Raw genomic sequence first — 27998 nt, 5'->3', positions numbered from 1 at the left:
CTTTTATATCAAAGTGCTACGTAGACAGATCGGAAGATATTACATAAAGAAAAATGCATTCAGACTTTAAGAAACAGACCAGGTAATGATAGGAGGTGTACCACCAGTAAATTGTTGCTTTTAATAAGGGAATATAGTGTAGATGTTATACATTATAGAGAAACATAAATGCTATACTGATATTATTTGTTGGTTCCAAGCCCATTTTATGTTCACATACGTAAAGTGGGATACGATTCACTGTGCGATATGCCTCTACCGAGAATCGAACACGAGATCCCCTTAACTGCAGGGCGGTAGCGATAGCCACTATGCTATCGCTGAGAGCCAAACTGACACGGTTGCCACCCATTGACATATTTAGTGTTGATATACTAATTTTGAACGCTGCGATAATTCAATTTGTTAAAGCAAATACAGTTGAGTTTATACGTAAATTACTGTAGCACCCGGAAAAAATATAATTTAAAAACGTGTTAATTAAACCTTACTAATAAGTAATGCATTTATACATATTTAGGTGTTATACTAATTTTCATAAAATACAGTTGATTTATACGTAACCAAGCTACAACAATGTCACAGAGGGACTTTTGGTACACCCTGTATATAATTAACTTCTTCTTCATAAGGCACTACACTTCATACACTGAAAGTTTTGGCCTTCTCGACAATTCCTCTACATTTTTTCCTGTCCTGGATGCACTTCCACCATTTGTTGAGCTTCTTATCTTTCAGCCTCCCCGATGGTGCAGTGGTAGCGTCGTTGCCTTGTAATCAAGGGGTCCCGGGTTTGATACCCGTTGGAGGCACATAGTGGTTCGGATCCCACTTTAAACTGTAGGTCCAGTCCCGATTAGCCTTACTGTGCATAAAGTGGACTTAAAACATCAAATCAAACCAAACCAAACCAATGTCACAGAAGTGACAGTTTTCAATTGCTACTGGTCGGTCATGGAGCACATAAAGATGAAAAGTTAAGCAATTGATCAGAAAGTAAAATTTATACGGAAAGTGGACACTAATCCATATAAAACTCAGTGGCGTACGCAAGGGGGGACCGGGTTTGAGCTTTTCAAATATTATGGAAAAACTGTAGAAAAAAAATAAAAATGGCTAATAGCTATATCAGTCAAAGGTCTGCGACAGTAATAATAATAATAATAACAATACTACTACAACAACAACAACTACTACTACTACTACTAATAATAATAATAATAATAATTTGAATTATTATTCCCATGCAGCATGGAGAAAAGCACAACATTCCAAACACACGCGTCTTTAATAGTGAATGCCTTGAAAACAAGCCCGAATTCTTGAAAATTAAATATGAGGGCAACTATGATTTAAAAGAAAATATTGGATTTGTACATCAGCTGCAACGATGTTCAATGAACATGTATTTTTTTTTTCTGTGAACAATGAACTTTAACTAAGTAAAGTTCTTGGTTCGTTGTAAGCTGCCAATGTAGACAAATGATAGCCCTACTAGACACAATCACCAGTCCGCCTTCCCATCGTTTAAGCGGTACGTTTGAATTTCTGAATTCGAACTACAATAAGCTTAACTATTGTGAAATGTTTTGTTGGTAAGAACAGCGAGACAATCCAGATTTGAACTATCAAGGAATATAGAGGGTGAATTATCGTGCCCGTGCATAGTAGAATTTGAGAGCGGTATTGGCGCGTTTCTCAAATCTTTACAGTGAAGTTTGGGATACGTCGGTATGTCTAAACAATCTAAGCGGCCGCAAAGTTCAATTTTGCAATTTTTTGTGAAAAGTCGCGAGAATTGTGAAAATTCCTTGCTTCCTCGCAGTGTACCGACGTTATTGCGGACGTTCTTCCCGGTACTGATTTCGCATCCCCTTGTGAACTCTCAAGTGATGCTGAGTGTACATCCACATCATTAAATAATGTTGAAGAAGTTCTTTGTGAATCACCCAGAAGTGATAAATGTGTTGGAATGTCTATAATAAACTTACTTTTGAACGAAAACATAGACTCAGTGGAATTTAGCAACATGCATTCTCGCGCCTCATCATCATCCTGGGTGAGTTCCATAGGTAAAGGCAATGTAAATTTCCCCGTGCATATAGCACCGTGCCATGAAGGCACATGTAGTGGTGTGGTGGGGCCTCACACATTCTCGATCTCGGTCATTTTGCGGGTGATATATGATCAGCACCATGCTCCGGCAGCCTTTATCCCCCAGGGTTGCTCTCAGGTACCACCTTACCACCCATTGATATGAGGCTGGGTGCGGGGACAAGGCTGGATAAATTCCAACCAATTCCGGGAATCGAACCCGGATCTCCAGCGAGGTTGTCAGACTAGACCACAGCGGCTCCTTGGATGAGTTTCATATTTTTATTATTTCAATAAATTTAATATATTTGCTTGTTTTTTTTATGGATTTTCTTCACACTTAAAATGTCTCACCTATCAATTACAAATGACCGTTGACTAGACAATTATTTCGTAACAAAGAAACAAAAAATGCTCCTAGAATTTGTTAACGATCGAATGACTAGAAAGTAATTTTGTTCTATTGCTTTCATAAATATATTTATGTAGATCTCTACTACAGAGTGATCACAAAGTCCCATTACCCCCTATGTATTACATAGATGTTAATGAATTGTTGTTTCTTATTGTTGCAGGATCTACATCTAAATCATGGCTGATGAGTCCACTTACACCATGGAGGAACGGATCGTCATGAGCACGTGGGGTCACTAACGACCCCATACAGGAAAATCAATGAGAGATATTCAGCTTGATTTCACTGTAAGGTTTCAGAAAACCTTCTCCACCAAAACCAACAATTTTACGGTGGGAGAAAAAGCTGTTTGCAACTGGTTGCATAAAAGATAAGCCCCGCCCAGGACGACCATCAACACGACTGGAAACATGTGTGGAGGCTGCAGCGTCTGTCGAACGTTCGCCAAAAAAGTCCATTCGTAAGCGGTCACAGGAATTGGGAGTTCCATTCTCGACATTACAAAAACATATGAAGAAGGATTTGAAGTTAAAGGCATTTAAACCTTCGTTTGTAAACGAATTGAGTGATAATGACATGCAAAAACGTCATCAGGCTTGGGGCGAATGCTCGATGTCTTTACAACTCTTCCTTCAAGGGGTAAAGTGTTTTTCTCGGACGAGTGTGCGATATATCGCAGTGCAAAAGCGAGAAACATTTATTTCTGGAGTAAAGAAAACCCACATTTTTATGAAGAACTTGAACACAACCCACCACATATCATGATCTGGGCTGTAATGTCTGCAACCCACTTGGTGGGTCCATATTTCTTTGACGGTGCTGTGAATCAAATGTCGTATCTCACCATGTTACGTGATTGGTTTATTCCACATCTGCAAGAACAGGGACTGCTCGGTTGTGTATGGTTCCAGCAAGATGGAGCACCAGCCCATTATGCTATTGCCGTGAGGGAATATCTCAATGAGGTATTTCCTGATACATGGATTGGACGTGGTTCTGTCCATTTGCCTGCGCCTTTGGGGTGGCCACCCCGAAGTCCTGATCTATCATATTGCGACAATGCATTATGGGGGTTCAATAAACAGAAGGTTGCTGCCACACGTTACGAGACAGTTGACGAACTTAAGGATGCTGTTCGACGTGCATTTACTGCCATCACGCCAGCAATGTTGAGGAGAATTTCCCATCGTACATGGCGGAGAATCATACTCTGTTATGAAAACGATGGTGTACACACAGACACTCTGGACTAAATCATAACGAATAGTCACACTACCTCCCAGTTGTCCTCTGCCATGATCTCACATTAATACAATGCGACCATCTATGACGATGTGGACACGCGATAGAGGGCAATGGGACTTTGTGATCACTCTGTACTTAATAATAGTAGTATTATTAGTAGTAATTAAAAAATAATTAATTAAAGAATAATAAAAAGTGGTAATGTGAATTTGGAGAAAGTTTTAGAAATAACCCCCCCCCCTTTTCCTTGATGAAATCCAGCGTACGCTACATTAATTAATCACTTTATGACAGAAATAACTATATATTACGTATATCTTATTCCTCAAAATAGATACAATTACAGTATTATACGTATTATTTTCTCTTCACCTTTACATACGTATAACTCAGGTTCAAGGTAATTACCTACCATATTTTTATTCACATTTTATACTGAAACAAAACTGGAATCTTTGAATTCATCTTGTTGTGCTCTTGATTTCAAATAATACGTATATATAATAATTTCCAAAGAGAATGAGATGTATCCCATTGTCTTCGATGATTTCCTTTGAAAATATTTATGGCAGCAAATGAAGAAAGAAACAAAAACTATTGAAACCTATTCCGTCGTTGAAACGATCAAAAATATGAAATGCCAGACCTAGGTGCGAGTTCTGGTAAAACCTGACTTCTAGGCTGTTCGCGAAAAAGCACTATATTGCAATTTTACAGTAGGTAGTTTTTATGTTTATTCTTTTAAATGTAAACATTACAGACATGATATAACTTACATGGTGGATCATTTTCTTTAATTAATCCAGTGAGATTTAAAAGAAAACAACAGAAAATTGCAGTTTGTGAGTCATGTACCTAAGACCGCCCGCAGTGCTTGAAGTGGGGGTGATGTTTTCCCCCAGTTAAGAGAATTCTCATAAAGCACTAGGTCTGGGATAATTTCCATGGGTAGCGCCCCTCTGGCCTCCCTCTACGGGCGCCCTTGCTGATGTACCTTTTCCGGAACACACTAGAATTTCTCGCTAGGCCTATGTGATTTGGTATTCCAGTTGTTTGATACGCGTATGCTACCTGGTGGGAGTTTTTGGAACTCCCCGCAATGTTTGAATATAGCGCGTTCATAATTTTATGTCTCCACTGATGGCGACATAAAGGAGCAAGGGGGTGGAGGGGGTGAATGTCCACTCGGTTGATCTATCCAACTGCAACAAAGAAAAACTTAGGTGTGGGGGTTCCCCAAATGTACCTGGACAAAAAAAGTCACGTCTCCATCCCGACTGGCAGAAGACAATGATTTTCCATGCAAATGGCTGTGCTGTAAAGAGCTCAATTCTCAAGGTTTTCTGCACCAGGGGTACCCACAGGAAATTTTTTTGGGGGACCAAATTTTATAGTTTACCTACCACTTCTACATATCTTCACACAAAAATTGGGGTGGGGGGTCGTTTCGTTTGACTTGTTATTGGTTTTTAGTTATGGTTATTATGTAGAGTTCTACCTACCTGTGGGTGATCGCTGCGATGGGGTTGAAATGAAACACGACCTCTTATGCTTTTGGAATCGGTTTGGAAGGTTGGGAAGTGACAAGGTTAGTCAAACAGACAAACTGAGGTTCAATACACTAACAATGACGTGAGCCTGAGCAAATTATCAACAAATTTGCTGCAACGACTTTGCAACGTCAGTAGTTATTATCATTTATGTAAAATTTTATTGCAATTAATGTCAAAGTAATATACAACATGCATGTTAGTCTATATTGTAAACAATGCCTAAAGTAAACATATATTGCTTAAATATGTCTGTATGTTCCGCAAATTTGGTTTGACGAAAATAATTTGGCTTAATAATTCGGCATAAGGGGGGACGAAAGGAATGCGTCATAGGTCTTCGTGGGGGATGGGCACCCCTGTTCTGCACTATACGTGTCTCAACGTTCTTGAAAATGGTAATTTAGAATTGCAAAAGAAAAGCAATCAATACAGGGTTAAATGGGTATAATTTTAGATTTTAAGTGTCGGAAAATTTCAAACGCTGCCCGTCCCGAAAACTTCCTTCCGAAAAAGGCAAACGGGACTGGGTTTGTCTTTACGGAGATTTCAGACCGAAGCGAAACGTCACACGCGCAAGCTTGTAATCTTTCGAACTGAATCTCTCGTCCCAAAGACGGGACACTGGTATTTTGAAAAAAAAAAGAAAAGAAAAGAAAAAAGTTCCGCACATCTATAGAAAAGCCTATTTTGAAACAAATATACATTTTGAATGATATTATACTGTATACTAAATATGACCGACTACTTCTTTCTCCCAGAAAAAAATATTCCAGCCCTCTGGCTCCCCCCACAATTCTTTTCTGTCGCCATCATTGCATGCATTACTAGTCTGTGGTTGCATGCATGTCTATGGACTGGAGTCCATTAGTGGTGACGTCACAGCAGACGACGCTCTGGGACTGAGTCTTTGCAACGAGAGAACTTGATTTCTTCCTATCCATTTCAATGGGCGCCTCCAGGACCACTCAGCAACCCAACATTGTTGAGTAGCAAGAACCCTGGAGGCGCTTGCTACCTGGTTGTTGAGAAGGAGCGACCGCGGCTTCGCTCAACATAAAATTCTCTCGCTACCTGCGGTCAACTGTCGTCTGCAAGTCTGCTGTCTTCTGTTAGTTGCAACATGGCGCGGCGGAACTAAAAGATGCGTGGAGTAAAATGTATTTGCAGGTTCGATTATGTAGCCCAAGCGCACCTTTAGGTCGCGCATCCAATAGCCTTAAATAGTAATAACTTTTTCGCCACTATATTCTCGGAGAATGAGTGATCTGTCATAATTATGCACTGGCTTCAACTGAAGTATATTTAAAAATACCAACAAAATAACGTAGTTAAAAAAGTAATGAACCCAAATACTGTTCACAACATTAAGTTGTTTTTTTGGCTAAATCGGATGAGCATGCTCTTGCAAACATGTGTTCAGCTTGAGATGGAGACCACTTTTTATCTCGCTACGTAAGTTTCGGGTTCGAGGTCCGGTATAGGCATGGATGTTATTTGATTGATTTGATTTATTTTACTGTGCATTTTTGCCACTTTTGGCTAATCGCGAAGATGAGGATGAGTGATGATATGGTGAAGGAACAGTCACAAGGAACAGCATGCCCAGGCCGGGATTCGAACCCGGGACCCGGCGTCGTAGCGCGATGTTTAACCACTCCGGGATATTATTTGTGAATGTCCCTTCTTCATGTCCCTTCTTTTTGCAAGAAAAATTGGCATCAAGTATCGAGGCCATTTCCTGGGTGAAATACATACTTTTCAAGAGAGCGTGATATCAAGAAATGCACCGTGTGATATTTGAAAATCCATTGGAAGGAGGATGGTATTACAATAACTTAAACGATGATCATGCAGAGTAAATCATAAAGACAACTAAAAAATGTGGCATATTCATGTATAAACGTCAATTCGTACGTGTTTATTTATATTGCTTTAATTTACATTCTTTTTGCAGCTACAAAAGCACAATCAGCAATTGATAATTTAAACTATATCAAACATTATTGCGTGAAAACAACGTGAGAACACCGTTATACAATCTTGCACACATTTTGCAATTTATACTCACTGTTCAACATTTCTGTTCGTAAGCCAACCTCCGTGGCTACAACGTCAGGGTCACGGGTTTGAAATCCCAGCCTGGGCGTTCTTTGTGAGTGTCCTTTCATCAATTTCATCATATAATCAATCATCCTCATCTTCACAATTAGCCAAAAGTAGCAGAAAAGCGACGATAAAAAACAAAATTCAAATGAAACTATTGTTCTTAAATCGTATTTATTATTGTCCTATTAACAATAGTTCATTTATTGATTTGTTTTATTTTACTTCATTTTCGTGCCACTTTTGACAAATTTGCGAAAATGGGAATGAATGATGATATGATGAAATTGATGAAAGGACACTCACAAGCATTCATTCCCAGGCCGGGAACCACACCACCACGGGTGCCGACCTATTAACAATGGCATGAAACTATTGAGAAATAATGATCCCATTTCAAAGCACATTCTCGAAACTAATCTTTCTTTCACTTATAGTGTAGCGTATGCGTATGTTATAAGTGTTTTAACAAAGGTTTACAACCAATACGGTCACACACACACAAAAAGCGTTTCGGGTTCGATACCCGGTGTAGGCACATGGTGGTTCGGATTCCACTTTAAACTGTAGGCCCAGTCCAAATTAGCCTATTGTGCATAAAATGGACTTAAAACACCAAACAAACAAACACACAAGAAGTAGAGTGTTGTGTCAAACTTGCATTCCTATACGAAAATAATCTTTAATTTATACACATATATCCTTAAATAAAACTGGCCACAACCTTTCTACACTCAATGTCACTCCTCCATGGTTATTACGTATTATTTTGGAGAAATAAAATTGTAACCACAGAGAATTGTTGTAACCAAAGCTCTCAAATTAGGAATATAACATTTCCCCCAATTGTATCTCTATAGATAGTAGACACAGATCTAGATCTACTCATGTTTTACTTCGAGATTAACCACATACTTTAATTTGAAATAGCATCCATATATATGTCATCACATCGATTCATAATCCATTAATAGTGACACCGTATTCAACAGCCCAACACGCCCTGCCATTTTCGCTGCAGACGCCACAATGCAACGCGATGCGATTTTCAATTGTTTTCGGCTGGAACGTCGCTACTTCTCAACTTTGCATCCAGGAAAGGCCATAAAACTGTGTGACGTAGCAGGTCAACATTTGCTACCATGTTGAGCGATCCTGGAGGCGCCCAATGCTATTTTCCTTCGGAAGGGGTAGCTTTAATTATTGTGACAGCAGTTATGAAACAAAATTATGGTGCGTATCGTACATCAATGTAAAAATGAGATTTCGGAGAATACGACTATATATCACACATATCTTACAGAGGATAAGGTAAAGAATAACCGGAGTAAGAAAATCATGCATTTTCAAAACATTCCATTTCCGAGCACAGCCGAAGCCCAGCCGAAGCTCACCACGCTGCCGCTATGGATGATGGGAACCCGTGGGAAACCAGCTGGCTGAGGCGATTGAACCGACGACGCCCATTGGCTGAGATTTCTTTTGGAGCATTCGCTTTACTCGATTTCCTACTCCATTTATCCTTTACATTCTCATCTGTAAGGTATGTACGTATTCTCCGAAATCTCATCTTTACATTGATGTACGATGCACATCACAATTTTGTTTCATAACTGCTGTCACAATAATTAAAGCTACCCCTTCCGAAGGAAAATAGCATTGAAATTGGTAGGAAGATATCAAGTTCTCTCGTTGCAAAGACTCAGTCCCAGAGCGTCGTCTGCTGTGACGTCACCACTAATGGACTCCCTTGCCCGCTCACATCCGATTAGACACGGGTCATCCTTATCGCACAACACTTCCGCAACCATGCCCAAGTTCTTGGGTTAGGCTAGCTAAGGTCTAAATCACCATCCCTGAGACCTTCTGTAAACAAACGGTCTCACCGATTCGATGTATCACTCCACGTCAGCTGATCCATGACCGCAATCATCTGCTGTTACACTCATAGTTCGCCGCACCTATTCATTTTATATAAGAGCCTCTGAATGTGAGAACCCGTTCTCAAAACATCAGACGAATATGCAGCCGCATACATTGTTACTCTCCCGGTCATTCTCTCTTTCATAACCCTTAAAACTGCAGACACTGACACACCACTGCACTGGGATACCAACTTAACCACTTCATTTACTGGTTTCTCAGGATACCACTGACAGAACGTTACATAAATATTGAGTAGAATCTGTTTCCCACCCCTTTTCAAAGACTGTCCTTGCTGATGTTTTGAAAACAAGCTCGGAGAACACGGAGACCTTCCCGCACGCATAGAACTCGGCATGTTATTTTTCTAAGGATAAGTCAGGCAATATTACTAAGTTGCACTACTTCCTTGCTGTTCACATGATTATTTTTAGAAAATAACCAATGTTATAAAATATCATTATGTACACAAATCTCTAAGCTCATTGAAAGTTATATTACTACAAAATGTTCACACTTATCTTGCCTTGCCATGTCACCAAGTTATTTTACGAAGTGCACTATATTTGGCGGAACAAAAATCGTTATTAGGATGCTTGTCAAAGTTTCCAACCGCAATAAATTTACGAACTTTTTGTCTTGTTTTGATCATCATCAATACATTTATTGGACTTACAGCAATGCATATGGCTGTTTATGCCCATTATATATTTTATTTACATAAGATATAATTTACATAAAATGTACAAACAAATTTCAAATACACTCCTATCTATATCAAACCTTAGAAATATACATTACCATGTTATATCATTTTGTCTAAAAAATGCAAGTAAAATATATTCAAAGAAAGAAGCCAAATTTATGGGAAATGATTACTGGTGCAAAGAGTTAACCATAAAGGTGAAGCAATAAGTAAAAAAAGAAAGAGCATTGGGTTTAAAGTGAGACGTCATTTCCGGCAGCGTATCCCATACTACAAATTTGCCATTGTTTTACCTTACGTAATGAATCCTGTAACAACGCTGGATTTTCGTGTGGATTATTTTACTTCTATGAGTTTGCAATGCTTTCTGCATGCAGGTGGTTTTGTTTACAGAAGGTGTCAGGGTTTGTGATTTGAACTATAGGTTTAATTCTCTTAGCATAAATTTGAGTATTTATGCTAATAGAACCAGACCTAACATATCAACGTAGGCATTCTTCGTCTGACGTCAGAACACAAGAAGTGTTGTGCGATAAGGGATACCTCATCCGAGCGTTTGCGATTTTTGCTTGTCATTTGTTTACAATGTCAATTTTTGCTTGTCATTTGTTTACAATGTTAACGTCAACAGACAACACTGGTTAACTAATCGCACATTTCTCAAACAACATTTTGGGGTGAAACCACGCCCTTCGTTTTCTGGCGTATATTTATAAAATTTTGTTATTAGGTTAGGGCTTGTTACGTTTAGTTCCCTTAGCATAAATACACTGCAATTTATCTGGGCTTGACCAAAAGGTATTTTAAGAGATCTAAAGCTAACAAGCCTAACCTAATAACGAAAGCATATTATCTGACTTGAAAAGACGAAGGGCAGGGTTTGACCAAAAAGTTGTTTGAGAAGTTTGCGATAAGTGAGACCTTGAACGAAATTCACACATTTAAGAAGACCCACGATAAAGAACAGTGTCAAATGTTAAAAGGCGAGTACATTGTGATTAGGAATACTTAATAAAAAATAATACATCTGCTGCAATTGTCTAATGTAAATAATCTTTGGTATGTGGAACACATAAGAAAGAGTATTTCAAGATCTGAATTTATGTAAATAAAAATAAAAAACGATGTGTTTGAATCTATTCTTCACCTACTGATTTATTGTGGTGACTATACCTTTTTATTGCACAACGTTTCGATGCAGTGTCACGTGTGCATTTTTCAAGAGTTGTATAACGAATGAAGTGCAACTCCTGAAAAAGTCACAAGTGAAATTGTCAAAACGTTGGATAAAAAAATAAAAAAAAATGCCACTACAAGGATAATCTGCAACCATATAAGTTTGATATTCTTATCATTGCCAAATTTCTTTACAATAGAAACCGACAGTTTTTATTGTATAGCTACATATTCGTTATACTTAGGATGTCTATTTTTAGGACTAATGCATTTTTACTGATTGCGGTCTTGCAATTCTCTTCGTTCATACCTGAAGTATTTTCAACTGAAGACAAGTCGCTTGGTGAAGAAGATAGAACCTGTGATAGAACAATGTCAACATTTCTATACTTTGCATATGGGAGTAACTTGCTGACAAAGAGAATTCACCTTCAAAATCCATCAGCTGTGAGGAAAGCCATAGCATTGCTGAAAGTAAGTAGTGTTTTCCCCCTTCTGTTTTATATTATTTCACCAAGAGAATTCTAAGGTAAAGCTTGGAGATATTGTGTACAATTTGAAAAACTCCACAGGAACTCAAAATGATGTTTATTTTTGTAAATACATTTACAAATGTGGTCTTTAGTATATTCGACATACTAGCCCCATACCAGTTTTGTTATGGTTGCAAAATAATACACATGTGAGAGATAACTTATCACATAATCACACCGACATTTTATTCAGAGCTATCTTTTCATCTCTCTCCTATATAAGGGTAGGTGGGTCAGGTTTTATGCTCTTAGCATTATAATGAAGCTCCTACATGTTTAAAACTGTTGTTATGAATACCTATGTTTAGAGTAGGTTAAGAGTTTTCGTTTCGATTGCATTAGAACTAATAAAGATTAATGTATCGTTTTATTGTAATAACTAAACCTTTTGTTTGTAACGTATGTTTGAATGCTGATTAAAAGGGTTTCTTCACTACAAAAAAAGCAATTTTCCATTAATTCGACTGTGAATGTCCCAACACAGACAATCTGCAAAAAATTAAGTTCCGTAGCCATAGTATTTCCACACTGGTCACTTACGCAAGCAACTTTTTACAACATAATTTCTGCATCCTTAAAATATGAAAATTAGTTTCTCCAAATTATTTCTACACCCATTTTCAGTGTTCTAAATGCATTCCTCATCCTTCTCTAAAGTTTGTAAAAATCATTACACTCTGACAAAAATTTATCATCCTGGCAAATACATAGGTAGCATAGGTAAAAATTTACTATCCTTCGGACAACTCTAATTTTTTCGTTTTGTCAATTTTTGACATTCGTACTTACTTATCTGCTTCGCGGAACATTCCTGAAGTTTTATCAACGTTGTTTTGATGAAATTAATTGGAATTTTTCACATTACCAGTACGTCTTTCTCATAGGCTTTTTCGCTTGCCTGAGACGAACTAACCTAACCACACGCCAATGGTTCGTGGGGCTAGCGCCAATGGTTCGCAATTATTTCCAATTTCTAGATCCTGATACTAACACAACACCAAATTTTAACTGTTTCCTAACCTAACAGAACTAACCTATCCACGTGCCAATGGTACGTGGAGAATTAATTTTCAACGAACAACATGAATTTCCACTATGAAACATTCCCACATCACACAAAACACCTTCCAGATGTTAGACAATCCTACAGGAACTTATTACGGTAAGTAGTTTGTTGTGTAGAAATGAAGAAATCTGTCCGAAGGATAGTAAACTAGTACCGGTTGCATATTTCCCAAGCTGCATGAAATGTCAGTCTAAACAAAAAATTACAATGATGTAAAACAACTTGAGCCACTCTTCAAACCTTAAACCACAGTGTTTACTTTGATCACATTTCTTATGGAAATACAAAAAAAAAAAAAAATGTATGGGAAACTCAAACTCTGAAATTACTTGAATGACCCAAACATCAATTGATTGATTCTTACACATTGATTGATTGATTTTGATATTATGAGCATATCAGCACATAGGGTATTTTCCCTGTCACATGTACGAGAATAAGCCCCTTAACTAAAACAAAACAGAGGACAGGTCTCTAACAAGAACATAAAAGTTTAAAAACTTCCTCGCTCAATTTTGGAAACTAATATATTAATTAATTCATTACTTAAGAACCAAAACTATGCTTTTCCCAAAGATAAAATCTCCTCATCTAGTAAAAAAAAAAAAAAGGCTGTAAAGGGACACTAAGCACACACAAGGACAACACGACTCCACAGAGGATTATCTTGGTCGTGGATCCAGGTACCAGAGCCTCGTTAGCCTGCAAGAAGCAGTTACCAGAATGTACTATGAGGAAGTGAGATTGACTTTTGGGCACCTTACCAGAAGGCTATGCCAGTAACGGTTCCGATTGTTTTATGATTTTTTTCAAATTCTCTTAGCAGGAAGACTAATTATCGTAGAATTTTGGCAATCATTGTTTCACGAAATTCGAACCTTCCTTAAAATAATGAACACTGTTTGGGTTTCAAAAAAAGTTATTTATGTTGAAAAAACAACTTAAAAATTACCTTAGACAATGTATTTTTCGTTGACAAGAGACTGTAAGTATCGTAAGCTAGTGGGAATTAATGAAGTCGTAAATCTGAACCTTAATAGAATGCATTTAGGGACTACAAAAGAATATATTGAACAAAATCTTAAGTAAGCACTAAAACTCTGCACTATGTGTTAACAGAAGTAAATCGAAATCGAACCATATTAAAATTGCATTCATAACATGATGAAATCACAATAAAACAAAAGGAACTGGGGCCGCCATGCCTTACAACCACAGTGTATTCATGTTATTCCTTCTATTCAAAATTAAACTGGCACATTCTTGTGTAGCCTTACATTATATTTATTTAAAATATTGTTTAACTTGATTTCAGTAAATATTTTTCTGTGAACTACTATTATCTTTGGTTCACCAGCTACATCACACATACAGGGTGGTGCATGAACAGTTGACACATTTAATCTTTGAACAGCACCTTTATTGTAGAAGGGAAATGAATAACACCTGATAGACAGGTAACTTGGTCCTTGCAAAATATAGTGCACTACATCACATGTTCAATGTGTCCTCCATGGCGGCGAGTAAATATGTTCCTGACAACTTTCCTGCACAGATCTTCATGAATTACACCACACAACTGCAGAATCCAGGCACGCATGTCTTTAAGAGTTTGAGGGAACAGTCTCTCTTTCAAATAGCCCCACAGAAAAGAATCGCAAGAATTTAAATCTGGGCTTAAGGGTGGCCAAAGGAATCCATCATGATGGCGCTGTGGGTACCTGTGAGACATACGCGACCACCGAACATTCCCCGCAGAAAATCCAGTACATTGTTCGCGGTACGAGGTGTGGCCCCGTCTTGCATAAACCACTGGGTGTTCATTGGCAGATTAGTGGCAAGATGATGAGGCACAAATTCATTATCCAACATAGCCTTTTATCCCACAGTGCCATCATGATGGATTCATCTGGCCACCTTTAAGCCCAGATTTAAATCTTTGCGATTTTTTTTGGTGGGGCTATTTGAAAGAGAGACTGTTCCCTTTACGGCCTTAAACTCTTACGGACATGCGTGCCCGGATTGTGCAGTTGTGTGGTGAAATTCATAAAGATCTGTACAGGAAGTTGTCAGGAACATGTCTACTTGCCTGAAAGAGGTTGTACGTCACCATGGAGGACACATTGAACATGTGATGTAGTGCACTATATTTTGCAAGGACCAAGTTACCTGTGTATCAGGTGTTATTCATTTCCCTTCTACAATAAAGGTTCAAAGATTAAATGTGTCAACTGTTCGTGCACCACCCTGTATAATGACAGCATTACATAAACAGCACGTAATGTTAGTTTCTCTTTATAAAAAATGTGCATACTTATTCATGCATAGTTTAATTTGTATGCAAGTTACACAAAAAATGTTACTAAAACTATATTTGTTAATTTGTAGAATTACCGTCTAGATTTCACTGGACATTCCAATGGTTGGGGAGGAGCTGTTGCTACAATTGAACCAGATGAGGGCAAAGAGGTGTGGGGTGTTGTCTGGGAAATAGATAAAAAAGATCAGGAACATTTAGACAGGTAAACAAAAACTATTGTATCTTATTTTCCCAGTGTATTGCAACTTGTGAAAATTATATTTAGGGACCTGAAATATTCACATTAAAAGATGGAAAATTGTACTAAGGCTGAGACGATACCCTGACCGAATCCAACCGATGCCCATACTTGTATAATTCTAGTTTAAAGTAACAAAGGCTAGTTACTTAGTCATAACAACTCATTACATCACATTCTATTAATGACATTATTCTCACGTAGCACGTCTTATGACATTTTATGTGAACTTCTTTCTAGACCCAGAGGATGAAAAAAAAAAAAAACAGTTTTGAAATATTGCAAGCCTTTTTAAAGTGTTACAGTTACACTGAAAAATTGGTGAATTATTATGTGTCCCTGCTTCAATTTGATGTAAACAACATTTTTGTCATGTGGGTTAACCTGGAGTGGGAGGAAAATGACGTAAAAATTATACAAATACAGATAATAATGCTCATTTGACCAACTCTGTTTATGCCCATCATTAGCAATAAAAGCAAGTCAGTATCAGTCAAAAGACTTACACAGAAGGGTAGGAATCCACAACCCTCCCTCCCCACATTGACATTCATCCCTTTCCCAAGAACTTTGGAATTAGCCCAGCATGATAATAATGCTGGTTTTGAAAACTTCCACATTCTTACCCCATGAGTTTACGAGGGTCACTATTTATATTTTGAGCCTTGGCAACACTGATTGAAGTTAGGCGTGATTTGACGTTTGCACGGAATCGTCTGGCATTATTGACCATAACGTACTTCAAATGTTGTGTCAATAGCTTCATTTGTGTTGTTTATGTTGCCTTGGAGATTGCGCGACAACAATAAAATGGAATTAACACGTGAACATTTTCGTGCGATGATTTTTTACAATTTTCGACGTGGATTATCAAGACAAGAGTGCATCGATCAACTTACTTCCACATTTGGCGATGAAGCCCCATCCTTTGCCACTGTGAAACGCTGGTATAACGAATTTAATCGTGGCCGCCATTCACTCACCGACGAGATTCGCGAAGGTCGTCCAAAATCAGTTGTTGTTCAAGAAAACATTCATGCTGTGCAAAACCTAATACTGCAAGATCGTCATGTGACATACTGTGAGATTGAGGCAACCATAGGCATTAGTTCCACCAGCATATATAAAATATTACATGATCATTTAGCTGTGAGAAAGGTATGTTCTCGTTGGATCCCACACAATTTGACAAAAACTCAAGAAGACGCTCTCGTCAATTGGTGCAAACAAATGCTCAATAAATACAATCGTGGTGTTTCAAAAGACGTATATAAGATTGTAACAGGTGACGAATCATGGATATATGCATATGAGCTGGAACGTAAAGAGCAGTCAACTGTATGGGTGTTTCAAGATGAACCCAATCCAACAAAAGTTGTTCGCGCTCGAAGCACATCGAAACAAATGGTCGCCTGTTTTTTCGGGAAAACTGGTCATGTGGCAACTGTGCCTTTAGAGGAACGTAGAACGGTCAACTCTGAATGTTTGTTTGCCAGAGGTCTTCGGTCAAATACGGAAAACAAACAAACGCCGTCGGATCATTCTTCATCAAGACAATGCCAGCTGTCACACATCTCGTCTAACAACCGACTTTATGAACAGTCAAAAAATCGAATTGATGGGTCATCCGCCATACAGTCCTGATTTGGCACCCAATGAGTACTTCTTGTTCCCGAATGTCAAGAATAAATTGTGTGGACAACGATTTTCGTTGGCAGAAGATGCCGTTGATGCGTTCAAAAACCATATTATGGAGGTGTCTCCAGAAGATTGGAAAAACTGCTTTGACAAATGGTTCGAACGAATACAAAAGTGTATTGACCATAAAGGAGAATACTTCGAAAAACAATAAAGCAGTTTTCAATGCCAAATTCCTGTTTTTTCATTGTTAGGCTCAAAATATAAATAGTGACCCTCGTACGAGCGAGAATTGGCAATTGATTGATTGATTTAGTTTATTTTACTTCGCGTTTTGTGCCTCTTGGCTAATTTGCGAAGATGGGGATGAGTGATGAAATGGATGAAAATGGACATTCACAAACAACCATACCCGACCGGGATTCGAACCCGGGACCCTTGGCGTCGCAGCGCGATGTGCGAGAATTGGCAATGAATGGTTTATTTTTATTTCAACGTAACGTTTGACCACCAGGCAGTTAAATGCTGTATGACGTTTGGGTGCACTCTTTAGTCTTGCCTTTGATCTTGTCATATGCTTCCCAGGAGGGTATAACATTTCTCGGAAATCTCCATGGTACTTCCTGTGTTGGACCCCCAAGTCATAAGGAAGGGTGAACGAACCTTTGAAAAGGACAAATCTTGACAAATGAGTTTTATCTCTTGGCCACTCTTCTAACCACTCAAGATCATTGGTATTGGCGAAGAAAATTGAACCGATACTTGGCTCAGCCCTAAATGTTGGGCTCATGAAATATTCCAAGGTGCTTGTTACCATAATGTGGGAAAATCTAGCGCGAAATATGCCCTTTTTTTAGTGTAGATAGTCCATGTTCATTTCCAGTACCTTTTACCTTGTAATGTATATTTTTAGATTTTTGTAAGCTGCATATTTTTACCATTGGGTTAGCAGAGATGAAATGTATAAGTGAACAAGAAATGATGGCATGCACTACACATGTTTCTCTGCAGCCTGTCCATAATCTTCCAACATTGTATTTTACTGTTAAAAACATTGGATCATTTCAGGCACCCAGTGTCTGACAAAAACAAGGTATAATTTTAACTTTTTATGTATTTCACATGCACAAATTTTTCAAGTTCCTAATTATATTATCACAAGTTCTACTTATTAGCCTAAAAGACAGAAAAGCATTGTAAATTAAGAATAGAACAAAAATAAAATCCATGCTTGTAATTCTACTCAAGTAAGTATAAATTATTCCCTACTTCAGGAGAATTTTTGTTGAGAAATATTACTCTCCCCCCTCCCCTACCGATTTTACATTTTCCCGCTTTGTACATTCAAGTTTGATGGTCCCAACATAGCAAAATGTCATAAAATTTTCCTCGATTTTAAGTTTTTCCAGCTTGGTCCCATGAAAAATACAAAATCGAGGTTCCACTGTAGTCAGAGTATGCAGAAACCATACTGTATGCAGAGCAATAAGAAATCTTTCATTTATAATTTTTATGTATACCATGCTCTACACTTCCAGAATTTTAGCAGTACTATCACATATTACGTAAATTCAGCAGTATATTTTGTTAGAGCAGGTTTACTTGAATGCCAACTATATGAACAGCCAGGCCCGTATCAAGCTTTGTGGAGGCCTCTGGGAAAAATGTTTTGTGGGGGCCCCCATTTTTTTATTATTTTTTACTAACCATCAATTTTCAGCAGTTGAAATGGTAGACCTGACTTCAGAATCAGTAGTCATTCACAATCGAACATATCATAGATAGGTTTGCAGGGAGAATATAGCAGTAAAATAAGGTTACAGGACGAAAATTAGCAGCAGTAAAATTCTGCGTCTAAATGTCTACAGTATATTATGAACAGTGAACACCGTAACTACAATATATATTAAATACTAAGCGGGTTCAAACGGAAACAGAGAACTGAGCAGTAGACTGTACTTACGTGCATAATTTATTATAAATGATATTATTTACAATTAAGCGTAAATATGTCACTACATGTGCACGGCCTATCTACTGGACAATTACCGACAGGTTCATTGTGGAAATTGTAGTAACTATACTTTCTTCAAGAAAATTCTGAAAGGCTAAACACTTATAGTAGACACACTTTTCTTGCCTTTTTTGCCGAAAATTCATCTACTATATCAGTGAAATCCAATTCACGAAGAAGTTCATGTTCAATGCTTAATAAACAAAGATTTGATAAGCGATCCTGTCCCATGGCAGCACGAAGCCTGTTTTTCACTAATTTCATTTTTGAGAAAGATCTTTCTTCTCTGCAGTTTGTTACCATTAAGACCAAATACATTCTAAAGAGAATATCGACATTGGGAAATGTACTGCGGAACGGGTCCTTACATACAATATTATACATAGACAGTTCCATTGGGATGTCTTCCTGATGTTTGACATTGCTACTACTTACTAGGTGTGCAAACTGTATCAGCTCATTCTCTAGCGAGGGTTCCAGATCATCCTGGTAGATGCTCACAAGCCCGCGAGCTGCAGATGTAATTTGTGATGGAGTTGTCACTGCAAGTTCATTTAAAATACCGAGCCTATTTGCGACAGTTTCATAGGGAAAAATCCTGTCCGTGAGTGATGAGGTGATTTGATCAATCACTTGTAGAAAACTTTCCACTCTGAAATGTTCACTAGGCGAGAGGTGGATTTGAGGTTCATTTTCGTAGTCAAGAGCATTCAGTTGGACATTTCTCACCCGCTGACGAGAAAAACACAGTTCTAATACGATGTTATTAACAAAAGAAAGTTATGTACTTCGTAGGATTATTTATTATCTTAATCGTATCTGCGAATTGATTGTTTGAAAAAGTGTGCCTTATTTCCAGTGTAAAGTATACTGAGCTTCAGATATCTGCAAACAGATCGACTGAGAGCTTGCCTTGCCTTCTCCTTAAGACCATGCTTCACCACTGACCCACGACCAGTATAATCCACTGTGAGGTTGGGTTGTCTAGTGTTTGTATGCATGCTGAGTCTCCCTATACAGCTCCAACTTCGTTGTAAAAATTATTGTTCACGGGAGAGTAAAATAACTGACTTGAAGCTTAAAATTATATTCAGGGTGGCTACAGACAAGTAGAAATGAAATTCCCTGACTTTTCCAGGACAAATATAGATTTTTCCCTGACAATGATAAACTAAATTCAGGTTTTTGCAAATGGAAATAAGAATGTCATACAGATCCAAGTATATTAAGTACCTATATTAGCTTCCACAAAATTGACTTCATTTCTCTAGGATTTGCATTCGAATTGCAAAATAGTGAATTTGGAAAATTATTACTATTCACAAGCTAGGGAGGACTTACGAGATTTTTTCATATGCAACCAGTTTTTCAATAAAATATTTGATTATTTTTAAATTTACGATTAATTGAGATTAGAGTGAAGTGATTGATGCAAAAAGGAATTTTGTAATTTTTCATTCTATAGCCTTTCTCGTTATTATATGTCGATCTTTCCACTGAGGTTTGGAACCCTCTGTTTGCAAGAACCATGAGTGCAAACTCATTTTTCAATGCACAAACCTACTTCTCTTTTCTATGTAAAGCAAACAACTTAACCCTTGCACACAAGTGAAACAACTGAATCATGCAAAACAAAGTGTCATATTTCCTTACATTATCAATGGGTTTTCTCCGTCAGTACAAACATTCACACTATATCCAAGTAAAGTACTGTGAAACTGCCAACATGCAGTTACACCATTATTAGTGGTGAAAAGGGTATATATATATATTAAAAATTAAATGCAAGCAATTTATGGAAAGGGAATCTACTGCATTGTAAAGGTGCCTGATTTCGCTAATCAAATATTAAAAGAGGAACACGCTGTTGATAACAGCTTCCGAAAGTTTATGTACGAGGGGCATCCAGAAAAAAGTTCCAATGTCACCTGTATGCAGCATTAGTGGTCGGAGCACAACATGCATATGCAGGCAGGAAGAACTGTCATGTGGCTGTAATCTGGTGCAATAAAATGCAGCCATCTTAGGACAGTTCTAGGTTAAAGATGGCAGCTCTCATACAGTCTCCCACCAACTGCGAGGTACGTGTGGTAATCAAATTTTTGCACGCTCAGAATCTGGCATAGAGCCACCAGCAATCGTGTGAGGTGTACAGGCCAGATGAGCAATAGTATGATCAGACAATGAAGGCCAATCCAATGTGCACGACCCCATACAGCTGAGTACATGCAGGCTCTTTTACATAATTTCAAGTGAGAGATCTTGGGCCACTCCCTGCACAGTCCTGGCCTTGCATGTACCCACTTTCATTTCTTTGTTCAGCTGAAGAGATTTCTGGCAGGGCAAGTTTTCGACAGCTACCCTGCAGTACAGACAGTTCCAGTCTTTGCTGTCAAGACACACATGCCATGGGCACACAAAATTTAGTGTCATGCTACGACCAACGCCAGAACAGTGGTGCTATGACCAACGCCAGAACAGTGGTGATTATGACGAAAATTAGATTAGGAGTCACTGTAACTAATGCTTTTAATCACTACTGATATTCTTGTTTTATTTATGCCTAATTGACAGCGAACTTGATCTTTTGTTATTTTTCTTCCAAATTGGTGTTATTCTTTTTTTAAATTTATTTTTACTATTCAATGTTATTTTTCCCAAAATTCACATTTTCATTTTACCCCATTTTGTGCCAAATATACATAAAAATATACCTTCCTGGTGCTTTTAAAATACTGTTTCAAATCATAGGTCACTTGGTGTACGTATTTTCGTGACAGTTTGATATGTTGAATCCTATTTTTGAGGAAGTTATTTTCCATTATTTCTCACTCAATAAAAGCCGATGTTACGACTCTGTGGTGGTAGGTGAGCACTCGCTCTCCACCAAAATCGCACCACTTAGCTTGGTGATTCAAAACACTTCTCGCGTGACAATTACTGATGATGCGACTTCTGTATGAACCCTGCTACTTTTCTCTGTGGTGCAAATTGTTCTGATAGAAGTTGAGAAAATCCTGGGAAATATTAGATAGAATGTGGCTGTCGGAATTATTCCACGTACAACATGCATTATAGTTTTATAGGGGTGTGCAGGACAGATCTTTTTGGTCGGGACAGGAAATTGATTAAATCCCGGCATTCTGGACGGGAAAAATCTGTAATTTCCTGACAAAGGAAATGTTCGAAATTTCCTGAAGCTCTGGAAATCTTGAATTCTACACTTCATTTTAAACTTAAGTGATTTCTTTTGTATTTCTGGAATAAAAACTAACAATTTCCGATAAGTTTCAGACACTTACAATGCAGAAAAAGTTGAGAATTAATGACTTTTTAAAATGATCGTTTGGTATTTCCTGACTGCTCGGGATTCCGAAAAGTCAGGAAGTAATTTCCCAAAGTCTGAATCGGGACAGGAAATATTATTCCCGATCCCAGTCCAGACTTTTCGGAATCCTGGACACCCCTATAGTTTTCTCTTGGATAAAATGTTGGAAAGCTTGTGTGTTCTAGATACACAAATATGACACATTTTGTTTTTTTATGTCTAAAAAAGACATGAATGTTGGATTTCGTTGGATTTTTTATCTTTTAAGCAATTTTTAAAATTAGCAAAAAATACAAACGATTCACATTTAATGCCAAATCCCCGTTATTTCGCTATTTTGAATGGGTGAAAAATGTGTCTATACATCACTGCACATTCATAACCACTACTTCGCAGCATTTGACATTTTTCACTATTATCGCATTTGCAAGAAATCAAGGTTCCTACTAATTGGAACTTAATTTATGGACGCACCTCATATAAATCTGTAGATGAAAAGTGAAAATTTATCAGGTCTGGCAGAGAAACGTCAATTCGAGTAATTATGATATTAAAATATTTACGTATTTATTATTACAGGGTTGCATAGCGCCCTTTTTGTTTCCATGTTCATTCAGAATGTCCAACAAAATGCCATGCTACGACGCCCAACAACTATCGGACAGTGCCACAGTGGTAATGGCCCTCCCCCCTAACCCTCCATCTGTTGACTGTTCTGTCCCCTTACTACTTCCATACAGACAAGAAAAATTATAATTCAGTGCATTTTCCACATGATATTTAGAGGCTTATGAAATTGTTTTGCCCCTCTGGAAATTCCTCTCTCTCCCTCCCCTCCATCACTGGTTTCTTTCTGGCGCTGTGATTTTGTTGTGCATAAAAGGGGCCCTGAGATTTAGCAACAACAAGATTTCCTGTTCCCATGCAGCGCTACATAACATCATCTTTCAAAGCAAAGGACTGGCACATTCATTCCATGAAAAGGGGAAAAAAAGGTCAGTAAAGACAAAATTCCCTGACTTTTCCAGGTCTGTCGCCACCCTGTACATTAAGCGTTGGAATAAGGTCATTAGAACTGGAACAAAATGCGCAGGTTCCTTTTTTTTTTTTTTTTTTTTTTTTTAACAATGTATCATATTAATAAAAATAGTATTTTGAGTTTGATAGCATTTAGGACTTAACGTTTTTGCTATTTGCAGGTCTCAGAAGAGAGTTTCATTGGTTTCATGACATAAGTGTTATCGAAAAAACATCAGTTTATTGAATTTGTTTGTATGGAAACTCACGATAAAAATTGTGTAAATTATTTGGTAGTTGTCAACACTGGCATGGCATTGCAATTTGAGATGAGAAAGGTTTGAGGCGGACAACAGCCAGCTGTTCTGCAGATCTCAGCGCTCTCCAGTGCCAGGAAAACATGTTTGTCTTTTAAAAAAAACTGAATGTCAACATTATTGACATGTTTTACAAATTGTGAAACTTAAAGTAATGCTTAGAGTATGTTTACATGGAATTTGGAACAATTTTACTGATTTATTTCAATAATTCTGTGTTTATAATAAAGCAAATATTCATCTTCGTGATCGTGTTAACACTTATATGCTTTCTGCTTGGCTCGGCTGTTTTTGAGAGAAGCTGAAAAGCTCTGAAAAGCAGAGCTTTTATTAGTGGTTTGGGGACCGTAAGTTTCCTGCGTGGTAGCTGCAAGCAGAGAGTTTGGTGCTTACCAACGGGCTGCTGAGAGAGTTTGCGGCCATAAAATTTTGCAAAATTGAGTGCGATAGAAACTTAATAAGGCACTCAACATTAAGTACATTAAATACTATTTTAATAGTGCAAGCAGTGCTTGCATTGCTTGTACTATATCTTCGCCACTGTCGTGGGTCAAGATGCCAGTGCACTCTTGGCCTGTAAGACTGCAGTTAACAGGGGAGTATTGTCATAGCCAGGAAAAATTTTCAGGGGGGGTCACTCATAATTGTTCCCATGAGCACCACCAGAAATTTGAATAATAGAAATAATAACTATTATGTAATAATAATAAAATTTCATGATGATAAAACAATTTATTCCAAAATTTATTATTATTGCTGTTATATCCTTGAGGAGACTTTCCTACTCGACCCATCAGATGAGTGAATATGAAGCAACCCTGTTTTTTCTTCTTTTCTTTTGTTTCATGCAGGTGCACTGAAATGCATAGTTATTATATTTTGTCATTAAAGTTTAGATACCTTCAAGAAAAAACGTTAAAAGTTAGAGGGAAATTTTAGTCATAAAGGTTATGTTGTTTGACTTGTCACATAAAACTTATTTTTTTGAATTTTGAAAACTGTGGAACCAGTTATTCTTTGGATTAAATGGTAAAACATAACCTGGTGCTTGTACTGTAACCTCAGTTTTTCAGTCTTGATGCAGTTTTTATTTGATTATTCTGTCTTAATACAAACTAGATGAACTTCATTTCTGTTATTAACAATAAAAATAAACAAATGTTATCAAATGCTATTTGTAACTTGCAATAAACAATGCCAGTTCCAGGGAAGGGGGGTGGGGGTCCTATGGACTGGTTTTCGCTCATTTTTCAAGAATTCCAAATGGGAAATTCTAGCTAGATTGTCCTAACATTGTCTCCCTGTTGTATTTTTGTGAAGCTTTGAATACATTTTTGAAAATGAGTTACAAATCCATTAATCCAACATGCCAGAAATTTAAACCTTAACCCCCCTCCCCCCCTAATTATGGCCATGTACTATGTGGAAGTGAATCTGTAAAAAAGAATGTTAGCCTAGCGACATGTGGAAAACCATATGTCTTTTAGGCACATGTAAAAATGAATTAAGTGGCAGAAATATCATCATTGAGGTTACCAAGTCTTTGTACTATATATTTTTTAAAAAATTCTTAATGGTACGAGGGTCACTATTTATATTTTGAGCCTTGGCAACACTGATTGAAGTTAGGCGCGATTTGACGTTTGCACGGAATCGTCTGGCATTATTGACCATAACATACTTCAAATGTTTTGTCAATAGCTTCATTTGTGTTGTTTATGTTGCCTTGGAGATTGTGCGACAACAATAAAATGGAATTAACTCGTGAACATTTTCGTGCGATGATTTTTTACGATTTTCGACGTGGATTATCAAGACAAGAGTGCATCGATCAACTTACTTCCACATTTGGCGATGAAGCCCCATCCTTTGCCACTGTGAAACGCTGGTATAACGAATTTAATCGTGGCCGCCATTCACTCACTGACGAGATTCGGGAAGGTCGTCCAAAATCAGTTGTTTTTCAAGAAAACATTGATGGTGTGCAAAACCTAATACTGCAAGATCGTCATGTGACATACTGTGAGATTGAGGCAACCATAGGCATTAGTTCCACCAGCATATATAAAATATTACATGATCATTTAACTGTGAGAAAGTTATGTTCTCGTTGGTTCCCACACAATTTGACAAAAACTCAAAAAGACACTCGCGTCAATTGGTGTAAACAAATGCTCAATAAATACAATCGTGGTGCTTCAAAAGACGTATGTAAGATTGTAACAGGTGATGAATCATGGATATATGCAAATGAGCCGGAACGTAAACAGCAGTCAACTGCATGGGTGTTTCAAGATGAACCCAATCCAACAAAAGTTGTTCGCGATCGAAGCACATCGAAACAAATGGTCGCCTATTTTTTCGGGAAAACTGGTCATGTGGCAACTGTGCCTTTAGAGGAACGTAGAACGGTCAACTCTGAATGGTACACAACAATTTGTTTGCCAGAGGTCTTCGGTCAAATACGGAAAACAAACAAACGCCGTCGGATCATTCTTCCTCAAGACAATGCCAGCTGTCACACATCTCGTCTAACAACCGACTTTATGAACAGTCAAAAAATCGAATTGATGGGTCATCCGCCGTACAGTCTTGATTTGGCACCCAATGACTACTTCTTGTTCCCGAATGTCAAGAATAAATTGCGTGGACAACGATTTTCGCCGGCGGAAGACACCGTTGATGCGTTCAAAAACCATATTATGGAGATGTCTCAAGAAGATTGGAAAAACTGCTTTGACAAATGGTTCGAACGAATGAAAAAGTGTATTGACCATAAAGGAGAATACTTCGAAAAACAATAAAGGAGTTTTCAATGCCAAATTCCTGTTTTTTCATTGTTAGGCTCAAAATATAAATAGTGACCCTCGTATGTAACAATAATTGTTTACTTTAAAATGCTCTTGATGTGTACAACATTCAGATTAGATTAAAAAGAAAACTTTCTTGATGACCATACATGATGTGATTTAACAAATTCCATTAGTGCAGCAACTTGATTTTTCTTGGGGAAAAAAGAATGAGAGTTATCATTAGATTTTACTGAATAATTGGGAAGATATACGTATATGTTCCAGTATTTTAGAATCTTTTAAGCTGTGCACGTATTTTCCGTTACAGGCAAGAGGGTGTCCAGCATGGAGTTTATAAGCCACTTAACGTAACAGTGAACACATCCGACAACAGGACAATATTATGCAGGACATATCGCCATAGCCAATCTGTGCCACCTAGTGACGTTTTACCAGAAGAAAGGTGGCCCTCAATGTCTTACCTAACAGTGATAATAGCAGGTGCTCGTGAGGCCGAACTTCCTTCAACGTACATTTCTCAGTTGGAAAAGATACCGCATAACAACTGTTGCAGTGAATTAGTTATTAACAGTTCCCTTGATGCTGTAAAGTAAACCTTGCAGCAGTGAGTCTCTTAAGATCTGTATATTGTTAACTAGTTTTCCAGCTTTGTATTTTGAATAAAGTGGTGTCAGACATTTCAATTTTGTTAAAATAGTTTTAATGATAAACTCATAAATTGCAGTCTTATTATATCCATACATGTTCATTATGGTATTATTGCATGATGTGAAACTTGAGTTAAAGCAACATGTATGTTATTAAGTTCAGATAAAGTGGCATCATTTAATCATATTGAACATTTCACTTTATCTGATCCTGAGTGTACATAAAAGTTGTATGCTCAAATAGTGTTGGTAACACTTCACGGAATGTGCATAATTTACTGATTCAATGTACAGACATGGACAGTCTGGATTGCAACAACTCCATGGACTTTCAGTGCTATCACTACAACCCAGAAGTGCCCGTAACTGTACTGGACTATGATTTAACATGGTGCCAAAAAGAAAAAGTGTATGACATTTGGAAATAATGTAAGTAAGTGAGAGCTTAATCTCCCGAGTTCCCAAATTTTTTAGAGAACAAGACAATATTACACTGTATTGAAACTTTTAAAGTTAATAAATGAGTTTAATTGGTTCATTATTTTTTCATATGCATTGCAAATCAGCTTGTAAATTCCTTGTAAAATGTTTTATGTATTTCAAGCAAAAACATGTAAATATATTATGTTTTATTTGGATCAAGGAGGTCGTGGCAAACAATGATCCAATGTCCATCAAACTAAACAATCTTTGTATCACATGGAGGAAGGTAATTAAATCTCCTACCCTTACATTTCCACATGTAATTTAATCTTGCCAATTTATTATATACTTGCTTGTGGCACTGGCACTTAACACCATGACTCCTAACAGTAGCAAGCTAGTGCACATTGGGAAGGGCCACAAGAAATT

The 27998-nt window shown here is 37.6% G+C and overlaps 1 protein-coding gene across 3 annotated transcripts; it reads left to right on the top strand.

The window, feature by feature from the left end:
- Nucleotides 1–2: 2 nt before the first annotated feature.
- LOC146001686 (gamma-glutamylcyclotransferase-like) lies at nucleotides 3–27682 on the top strand. Of its 3 annotated transcripts, none has more exons than XM_083139334.1 (4): nucleotides 3–82; nucleotides 11476–11689; nucleotides 15203–15336; nucleotides 26807–27682. In XM_083139334.1, exons 1-4 carry the CDS (start codon nucleotides 54–56, stop codon nucleotides 27090–27092), a joined length of 663 nt encoding a protein of 220 aa, XP_082995460.1. In that variant the 5' UTR covers nucleotides 3–53; the 3' UTR covers nucleotides 27093–27682. The 3 variants fall into 3 exon arrangements, with proteins under 3 accessions (XP_082995460.1, XP_082995461.1, XP_082995462.1); XM_083139335.1 differs by lacking the exon at nucleotides 3–82 and adding an exon at nucleotides 10795–11022 and having other exon boundaries at nucleotides 11532–11689; XM_083139336.1 differs by lacking the exon at nucleotides 3–82 and adding an exon at nucleotides 10795–11022.
- Nucleotides 27683–27998: the final 316 nt, after the last annotated feature.

This window comes from Lepisma saccharinum, chromosome 17, assembly GCF_977018435.1.
Source record: "Lepisma saccharinum chromosome 17, izLepSacc3.1, whole genome shotgun sequence".
NCBI classification, from domain to species: domain Eukaryota; kingdom Metazoa; phylum Arthropoda; class Insecta; order Zygentoma; family Lepismatidae; genus Lepisma; species Lepisma saccharinum.
This window is presented reverse-complemented; position numbering and strand designations above follow the sequence as displayed.

Excerpts from the sequence above, each read along its gene's own strand:
- LOC146001686 (XM_083139334.1), top strand. The coding sequence starts at position 54 with ATGCATTCAGACTTTAAGAAACAGACCAG. Across the intron at positions 83-11,475 it reads GACTTTAAGAAACAGACCAG|GACTAATGCATTTTTACTGA; the intron begins GTAATGATAGGA and ends GTCTATTTTTAG. Across the intron at positions 15,337-26,806 it reads GATCAGGAACATTTAGACAG|GCAAGAGGGTGTCCAGCATG; the intron begins GTAAACAAAAAC and ends TTTCCGTTACAG.